The sequence below is a fragment of the Lissotriton vulgaris genome, chromosome 1_1, assembly GCF_964263255.1.
Source record: "Lissotriton vulgaris chromosome 1_1, aLisVul1.2, whole genome shotgun sequence".
Lineage (NCBI taxonomy): Eukaryota > Metazoa > Chordata > Amphibia > Caudata > Salamandridae > Lissotriton > Lissotriton vulgaris.
This window is the reverse complement of record NC_141685.1, coordinates 1,048,918,755-1,048,928,718: the sequence shown is the minus strand read 5'-3', so window position 1 is coordinate 1,048,928,718 and position 9,964 is coordinate 1,048,918,755. Positions and strand designations below refer to the sequence as shown.

Sequence of the window (9,964 nt, the reverse complement as noted above, 5' to 3'; positions counted from 1 at the left end):
TGCAGTTACTTATACATTGGCGGCCTTTCCCAGACTCTGTCCGCTAGCCCCGGATCCACTAGGAGAAATCTCACCATGTTCCCGCTAAGCGGCCGCCCGGGAGCTTCCTTAAACCTCTCATTACAACGCCTTCCCTCCATTGGGCACAGTGTGTGTGTGTGTGGAGGTGGGGGGGGGGGGGGGGTGTTCCACGTAGAACACCTCACAGACTTTCAGGGTCGCCACTTGTGACACATTTACATACAAAGATTCGGTGTGGGAGTAATTTCATACTCACCGTCCTCCTAATTGTCTGACAGGTTCTCGACCCTTGTGGACTGAAGTTGGACACCCCGGAAACATTTGTCGACATACTTTTGAACCTAGAATTGCTCTTCAACAGCCACGAAGGGGTAGGGTAGCAACCTGGCTCAATGCCCTAAGAACACTAAGGGACATAATAAATGGCCAAGTCACCCAGTGCAGCGCAGCAAGTAACCTTGGTGCGCTGCATTGTGTGAGAGTATTTAAGTCAATAGGATGCATTCATGCCTTTTCTGCTGCCCTGGTGCCCTTCTGGCAGCTTAGTGCCAATGCAGACACCCTTGCACCAAGGTGCGAGGGTGCCTGTGTTGTAAGGAGGATTGTTTTTGTGCAGAAGGCACACATTTCTGCACAAAAACAATTCCATTAGGCTTTTTTCTCTCTTTTTCCATGAGTGCTGTAGAATGCAGAATGCAGCATATATAGAACGAGGAAAATACTGAGCAGAACATATCTCACCTCGTTATGCCTCTCCAGGGGAGGTGTAGGTTTTTGGGGCATTACCAGGTCTACCACTTCTGGTAAATCTGGGAATACATCAAAATCTATGGATGTTGCATGGGAACACACATGCAACACCCACGAAAATGTCTCTCTGGCGCAGAGTAATGCAACACAGCAATTTGCACTGTGTTGCATTACTCGAGATTTATAATGTCACTCAGGGCCACACAAGGTGGCCTTGCGTAGCTTCCTAAATCTCATTTTTAAGTTGCGGCACTCTTGCACCACAGTCTTTGGTGCAAGATCGACGCTAAAGGGCTCATAAATTTGGTCCGTAGGGGGCCTATTTCCGAGCCACTTTGCATTGCTCTTGCACCACACAACATGGAGTAAGGGTGATGCAAACCTGACGTGAGATTCATAAAGCCAAGCAAGGCCACTTTGCTTGGCCCTGAGTGGCTCCATAAATCTGGAGTAAAGCATTGCTGTGCAAAACGCTTCATTGCCTTACTCTGCGCAAGGGAGGTGTTCCATGCGCATTGTGTTGGTGTTCCCACACCGCTCCCATGGTTTTTGACGTAATGCACCAAAAAGATACACCTTCCCAGAAGGGCATAATGAGGAGAAATAGCTTTATTTCTCCATGTTACTTCCGCTTTTAATGTGTGCTGAATTCTAAGGATTTGTTTTGTGCTGGGAGGTTCCCCTTCCTTCACAAAAACAATCCTGCATGCAACGCAGGCACTCTTGCGCCATGGCGCAACGCTGCCAGCATTAGCGCTAGGCTGCAAAAAGGACGACAGCGCCGGTAGTGCAGTGCTTTAAATGGGAAAGAATAAGTGCAGGTACTCAGCAAATTGAGCTAGGGGTGTGGCTAGTGGGCGGGCTGTGGGCCGGGCTAGCGGTGGGACATAATGCAAAGGAACTTCTGCCATTTGTTGAGTATTCATTTTGCACGTGCATTGTCCTTGTACGTACTTTCTACTTTCCCATATGTGCAGATTCCCTGTGAACATTTGGCAAAGCACATGAATAGTCATTAGTAGTCAGGTTGCTGCTAAGATACACTAAAATATGTATGAGCTCATTGCACTTAAAGTGATCTTAACCTATGCTGTGTGGTCTTTGGCAAGAATTGTGTGCTCTTGGCTTAGCACTTTGTGTTTTAAAGTCATCCTTGTCTGATCTTGAGCCATTACTGTGGTTTAGGCCAGCACTGAGTGATATTGGATCACCAATGTACTATCTTGTGCCAGTGATGTGGGGTCTTGGTTCAGCCCTGTCTGACTTTGCCTCTGCCATTTCAGATCTTTGCTCAGTGCCTTATTCCTCACAGAGGACAAAGACTACGAAAAGATCAGGATGCGCTCACGAAGAGAAGCACTTAGCTCCTAATGGCATGCATGCAAAACCATGCGAAGTAGGAAGGAGATTTTACCTTAATTTATACTTTAACTCTCTGACCCTTTTTAGGTCTCGGCAGCGAGACCTATTGTCGCCGAGTTTGCTCTCAAGGGAGATAGAGCGGTGCACGAGCCGACCAGGGTCTGTGGACGCGCTTACGCAGGCTGGCCGAAGGCACGCACACACACGTGCAGACACACACACAAACACACTCACACACGCGCACACACACACACACGTACCAAGCCCCACTTACCGCATCAGCGGCCTCAGCCGCCAGTCCCGACTTCTGCTGCCACCTGCCGCCACTCCTGCTGCCACGCTCCCGCCTCACGCGAAGCCGTGAGCGTGCACATCCCGAAACCGGAAGTTCGGGGGCGTGCACGCTCACGACTTGTTTAGGTCTCTGCCTGCGTAGACTGAGTAGGCCGCGGGAGTTCAGATTTCACTGAATCTGGTTGCAGCCCGTCTCCGCCCTCATGTTTAAATTTTCTCTGGCTTGCTTGGGTTTGGCAGATTTAAAAGTCCCACCAGAGCTCGGCACGGCAAGGCACGGCCAGCAGCAGCTTCCCTCTGAGGGCGGCGGAGAGCGCACCAGTTACACAGTCTGCCTCCCTCCCTCCCCCTGGGACCCTCGCGCCAGGCACGTTAATGCACATCTGCTTAATGTTCAGTGTTTTCTGCAGGCTGAGGAGGCCGCCGCCCAGTGCCTTCGCTTCTCTGGGAAGGTAGGTGGCTTTCATGGTGGACTGAGAGGGGGGGATCTGAACACGCCGGGGTAACGTGGAGGCAATGCAGCCACAAGGCGCATGTTCACGGGAAATAGAAAAACATGTGCATCTTATTCTTGACACAAAGTTGCACGAATGTTTGACGCTCCATTGCTTGCACGTGTGCAAATTAAATAGGCAGCCTCTGATTTCCTAACAATGCGCTTTCCCGGACTTGGTGCTTGTAGCTGCGACTTAGGCTGCGAGCGCAGGGGATAACGCGCGCGAGAAGTTGCGGGGGCAGAGGGGAGAAATGTCACAGACTCGCAGAGGAAGGAAGGCAGCCCAGGGCTTGTCCGGAGCTGCCCGAGAGGAGCGTTTATTTGTAAAATAAGAAGGTAATCCGCCACCTGAGATAGAGCCATGGTGCCCACAGTAGGTGTTTTGGCTTGATTTGAACGTAAAAATTTTTTCGCCTGGTAGTTGTGCAGACCGGCCTTGGTTCCCTGGCTTGTTTACCTAGCTGGTTTTGGTTTGCCTCCGTTTTTTCACGAGTGGTGAATGGTCTAGAAAGGGGATAGCTGTGGGACGGGGAGTGCGGCTGAAAGAAAGAAATGCCTTTTTTTCCCCTCTTGGACTCTGTACTCAGGTATTTGAATTTCAAGGCAGGAAATGCTGTGGGGGTTGGGGGATTGGAAAGCGCACATTCTGCAGCGACATCTCTTTGGGGTAGATTATCCTTTGCCTGGTGTTGTTATTTGCATGTAAATTAATCCAGGTCCCCTCACCTCTGTAGTGAGGTAGCTGAAGGGCGTTTTTGACATGAACCTGTCCTGTTGCTTCTAGACTCTCTCTCCTTTAATAGCTCTTTAATTATGGTTTTGCTGTACTTATACCAAGTTGCGTATACATGAATCTGCTCTTCTCAGCAGCATCCTTCTGCAGGAGTCCCAGGCTTTATACTTTATTTTCAGCATTTAATGCAGTGTTCAATCCCCATTAACGCTCCTGAGGTGTATTATTTGTTTGTTAATGATGTCTGTATGATCTTAAAGAAGTTCAAATAACATGTTGTGCAAAAGCCATAAGTATGAACAGATATAACACAAGTCTCGCTCACTGGGGCCAGTTTCATACCTTACAATAGTTGTATCGCTTTTTTGCCGCCGCCATGGCCCTGAGGACTTTGAAGGAGTTTTGCAGTGTTCTGTTAAAATTTGACGTTTGGACTAACAGCCTGTAACCTCCCTCCTGTGTACCTCTGAGCCTTGAGATCACATTACAGTTCCTGGAGCATGCTGCTTTCAAAAGTCAGCCGGTGGAAGTGAGGATGATGACATTGATATGTTGTTCCAACTTGAAATGTCCTCTGAAGTACATTTTACCTTATGATTATTATTTAGATTCATAGCTGTATTCAATCAATTTTAATTCCTTTTTCTATTAAAAACGAGGACTGGATCCTTTATAATGTCTCACTGTACTAATACACCTATTCTCAGGATCTAGGTTCCAATTCGTGGTCACAGATTCAGTTCTTAGTTGGTCTGCTCATCCTGTCATCTTTCCAATGTTGATAATCTGACCATGAAAGTGGGGGAGGGGCTTGGAGAGGCAAAGCCTCGAGAGGGTCATGATGTCCCTCCCTTCCCTGAACTGTGGTAGTGAATAACGCGCTACACCTAGGGCCACTGCAAATATAGTTTTTGCCATGACATTTTTAGGTCTCAGCTAGCGTAGGCTGGCTCTGTGTGTGTGTGGCTCTGTGTGTGTGTGGCTCTGTGTGTGTGTGTGGCTCTGTGTGTGTGGGTGTGTGTGTGTCTCTGTGTGTGTGTATGTGTCTCTGTGTGTGTGTGTATGTGGCTCTGAGTGTGTGTGTGGCTCTGAGTGTGTGTGTGGCTCTGTGTGTGTCTCTGTGTGTGGCTTTGTGTGTGTGTTGGGCTCTGTGTGTGTTGGGCTCTATGTGTGTGTGTGTGTGTGTGGCTCTGTCTGTGTGTGTGTGGGTGGCTCTGTGTGTGTGGGTGGGTGCGTGTGGCTCTGTGTGTGTGGGTGTGTGTGGCTCTGTGTGTGTGTGTGGGTGCAAATGCAATAGGTCTCGCATTTGCGAGAGATTAAGCTATTGGCTTTGTAAATGACAATGCCATTTATTTATATGTTCTAAAAATAAAAATAATGTCATGAGCAATGCCAATAGCTCTAACTTTAACAAAGACGAGACCGTTGCATTGTAAATGCTTGTTGTTCTTACCACCGAGTATGTTCCCCATTGCTGCTCTTGCTTGAAACTCCACAGATCCTTTATCATTAAAGTTTTACTTTGGGATTGGTGGTGTCCCCGTCGAGCATATCGAAATAAGTCAGAGCCCTGTCTTCAGGATTGCTCATCACTAGCCTCATACACTTATATAGAGTTTCTTTCACTTTATACATAACTTGCCTCTTAGCATTTAAAGGAGCCCCACTCATTCCCTATCATCAATGAAGCTTATGTAATTACAATCACGGTTCTCATACGATTTAATAGGGTAGCTTTCATTCCACCAGTGGCGTAGGTAGACCATTTACCATTTGCCGCCCGTGGCGGCCCCCAGCGTTTTGCCGTCTCACGGTGGCTGCAGTTGAGTGCAGGGTGGGGGTGCTGGAGATCCCTGCGTTTGCTGCCCTGCAGCGGCTGCAGGTAAGAGGGGGGGGGGGGTGTCCCGCTGCCCCGAAAACTCATGCTGCCCCCCCTTTGCAACACCACTGCATTCTGCTCTTTGCTTGATTCATGAACTTTGATGAAATCTCACACATTCAGCGACTATGATCATTTAGTTTAGTCTTCTCTCAATATAAACATAAAGTACAAAAAGAAAAATAAACTTTATTACAAAAGTTATATAAAAATACTAATCTTACAAAATCGATAAATGAGACCGAACACATCACAACAGCTCTGTCATGACATTCTCTCTGTTTTTCATAAACACTACAAAGCCCCTATCCCTGCACATATGAGAATCCTGAAACACATTTTCACAACAGATTGGTACAAAACGTATGCCGTTAAGAGACAACATTTTCAACATTGTTTTGTGTTTTAAAAAACAATTCCAAAAGGGCAAAATAAGAATATGGTGAATTTGGCTGAAAACACTAACAATTTCAACTGTTTGTTACAACCCCAGTAAAGGAAAAGCGTATCTTCTAAAAGTCTAACCAACGTAGTGCTAATATGATGCCATACCTTTAAAGAATTGTAAGGCAGCCTACCTTCTCATCATGCAGTGAAGAAGTTTTTTCTGTGGCTACCTTCAAAGGATCCATGAACAGTGCAACCTTTTTAAGGCTTTTTTTGGCTTTAACCCCTTACGCGCTGCGTGAATATTCGCGCTGTTTGGGGGTTTTATTGAGTGCGCGGGATTTGGACAGCCCCCACTAGGGCTTAAAAATTACATTTTTAGGGTTTGTTTTCCTCACTCCACGTTTTCTAGCATCCTCTTTATTTTCCTTAGGTATGTGCCTTTTTTTCTTGTTTATTTCCAGGGGTGTTCCTCCTCACCTCTGATGTGTGAGTGATCAGCTTTCCATATTTCCATCCTGTGGTGATATGTGGGATTTGCTTAGCGATATTCAGGGTCTACAATGAACAGAACATACTAGGCCTAGTAATGATGGAGTGTCCCTTTTGAAGGACGGTTTCCCTCACCCACCCTAAGGTGGCATGCTTCATCATAAGGTAAACACCTCGCTCCGTCACTGTGTGGGTTGGTTGTAGCAACACATTTCTGGAAAGTAGTTTTAATTCTGACAATAACTTCATACAGAAAGGTGTCTAAGCTTCGAGCCCAGGGTTTGGAGGAACCTTATGTGGATTTCCACTTTAAGAACTTTTCCTTAGGACTCATCTGTCTTCCCAACACAATGTGATATCAGATTTGCTTATCACCCTGTTACTCTCAGTCCAGGTATTCTTTCTAGAGCATTTCCTATTCAGCAGAAATATCTCTTCATGGCATATATGTGAAGGGGGCAGTAAAATGCTACTTAGACAAAATCAAAATCAAAGTTCATAGACAAATGAAACAAGTGTATATTATGGAGTGTTCTGTACTAGAAGGCCTTAATCTTAGAAAAATATACTTTGATAAATAGTGTTCCACATGATTATGTGTTATCAAAAGGCAAATCGAACACTTCCAGGTAAGTCACAGCACATTCTGCTCAAAATGTGCTAGATTCAGATATCTGCATTGCGTCAACCTGGATGTCAGTGCACACTTTCACAAAACATTACTGTATTGACGTTTAATTTGGCTAATTGGATTTTCTTTTTAAAACAGAAAAATATATACTTAATAATTATTCTAAAAGCACTATCTTACACAGATCCTGCACATGCACAGAGATATTTTACTATTTATGGATTCAGAGAGAATACCCATGATAAAGAACTAGGATTACAGCTAAGTAACATTTCCATCTGCAACACATATTCACCAAATATTATGTACATCGGTGGCTCAGGGTATAGAAAAGCATTAATAATAACATATTGTTCTTCAGTATTGCGAAAGGGCCTAGTATCATTGATATTCCAGTTACCAAAATCTTAATGTTTCAGCCATCCATCCAGTTGTCTGTTTACAAAAACAGTCATCAGTGTGCCTGCAATGGAAGTGACTGTCAACTCAGTCCATGGCTGTTCCAAAAGCCAGCATAATATTTTCTAAGAACCCTTGGGTGCAGTAATACAAAAAAAAAACACATGGCAGTGTTTAGCTGTGTCAGTTCTGTACTTTATACAGGTACTATACTTGTTTAGGAGCTATATAATTCCTAACATTTCCGGTTAGAGTCTTGGCACTTGTGATTTCTTTTATGGGCTTGCATCATGAAGGAGCCCCTAATCACCACTGAGGTTTGGTGAACACATACACGATAATATACAAAAGCATTACAGTGCTTCTCCATGGTCTTCTCTTCTTGATCATATTAGGTATTATCACATTTAAGCATCTTAGAATAATCTTTTGCAACCCACATCCCCTTCATGGTGACCAAACCCTCTTTTCTTTCCCAACCTCAGGTTATTTTATGGCAGTTTCTAAGCGAAGGGGGTAAGGGTAGAGTAATAATCAGCTTTGTAATTTGCAGTCATTCGTATGTTAATAGTGTGCATCTCCACTCTAGCTGAAGTTCTCAAGAAGCAGTCAGAACTGTGTTTTCTGATCTACAGTTCTGCTTTCTGTGCAACTAGTAGCTGTTTTATTAACTTAGATGTGTTTTAGTCTCAGTAATTAGTCAGGGCTTCATTACCTTGAGCTTCACATTTCTGACCTCTTTTCTGTATAAGCCGTTGGAACTCCTACACCGAGCTCCAGCTCAATCCTCTTCTGTAGGCATAAAGAGCTCAGCTTCCTGTTCTAGCCTACGGATGCGGTAGGAGCTATGTTGCCTGAAATACAGTTCGCACCGGAGAAGGAACTGTTAACTGAGCTGCAGGCTTTTGTTCTCCCAGCTCTGTTATGTAGGACTTCTGTAAACTGCAGATCTGACCTCACCGCTATAAGTAACACTAACATCTCTCCGCTCTAAGCATTTGCTCTCTAATTCGTTTTTCCCTTATTAGAGTAGCCTGGACTGAGACCCCTTATGTCAGAAAACCATATCTTCGCATCTGGGAGCAATGGACAGGGGTCAATGGTTTTGAATGGATTAAAAGGGATACATTTATGGTTGAGGTTACCCAGTTACTACCTGCGAGGCTAATTGTAAACACCTTGCTTCTTGCACTCATTCTCCACTCCTTTGTTTCTGATGAGAGGGAACTGGGTCTACTCTAGGACCTGTTTGAGTAGTCACCATCTAGCACCATTTGGCATTTCAGGCCGAAGCATGCCTGGAAGTCTGGTCTACAATCTGTATGTCATGTTCTGCTAAAGAAAGTTGGAAATACCGTTGGATGGTGAGAGCCTCTGTTATTGTCTGGCTCAACTGCCTCCCTTGCTTTTTTGCAACATTATCTCATAGCAGAATACTTTGGAGATGCAAGGTTTTACCTTTCTGGATTGTTCTCAGTAATTTGAAATCCTCAGCATTGTGAGTACAAGACCTGATTGTGAGGAAATGTGCCCAGACTCACACCATTCTCATACAGGTTGCTGTAGAGGCCAGGACTACAATTCATGCTGCTGTAGTCAGTCGAGACCCCGGAATCGGAGACTAGAAGGTAGGGGTATTTGAGATCAGTTTGGCCTGCCCGTGGCTGGGAAGACAAAGCCAACTTGGTGGGGTCAAAGATAGCGTACTCAAAGCTGGATGTGGATGTTTGTTCTTCATGGCTGGCTCCTGGTGAGCCGCTACTGCAGGAGCCAGACCTGCCAGAGTCCTGTTCTCCCTTCTCCCCTGGCTCCTTGTTGCTGTTTGCAGATTCTGTGCAGATGGTGCATACAGACTCCGGCCGCTCGAGCAAGGCCTGGGAGATGGGGCCACCCAGACTTGCGACATGGCTGTCCGTTGCTAATCTGCATGGCATGAGGTTGTCGCCCAGGATCACGTAGCTATCCATTGAGAGTGGTGGCAGCTGTGCAGGCATTGGGAGCTCACCTTCCTGCTCTTCCAAAAAACGATGAATTTGGGGGACGAAAATGGGCATGTTTTCTGATCCCCGTACATGGCCCAGTGTTAAAGGGAATCCAGGTAGTGCAGGTGTGAGCTCTGAGAGAACCTCCAGAGAAGCCACCAGGCCTTCCACGTTGTAGATACCAGGCCTCCAAGACTGGCTGCTGTGTCCAAGCCACTGCTGTAATAGAAAACAAGTTGGGGTAAGATACTGTACATGACAAATGCATATTAGAGTTAAGGATGAAAAGGAAACACTTGCATAGTGGGCACATACATGTTTCAAGGGCCTAATAACAGCTTCTTTTGATTCACAACCCCATAGAATTCATTTTATTAACTCCATGAGGATGAAAGGATGAGTTAGCTTTTCAGTATTCCAGCAAGTGAACCTTCCGATAGCCAAGGACGTTTGCATTTGTTACTAAGATAACCGAATGAGCCCTTTTGCGATGTTTCTATTTTAATGATTTGTATCTTTTATGGCTGCATGTTTTGCT

At 45.5% G+C, this 9,964-nt stretch overlaps 1 protein-coding gene across 1 annotated transcript in view; it reads right to left on the bottom strand.

Moving 5' to 3' along the window:
• Nucleotides 1-6,356: 6,356 nt before the first annotated feature.
• Nucleotides 6,357-9,964, bottom strand: part of EPOR (erythropoietin receptor) — a 195,634-nt gene continuing 192,026 nt past the window's right edge. Inside the window, exon 8 of the mRNA XM_086962765.1 lies at nucleotides 6,357-9,645. Within this exon, the coding sequence (XP_086818891.1) occupies nucleotides 8,935-9,645 (711 nt within the window). The 3' untranslated portion in view covers nucleotides 6,357-8,934. The remainder of the gene's footprint in view (nucleotides 9,646-9,964) is intronic.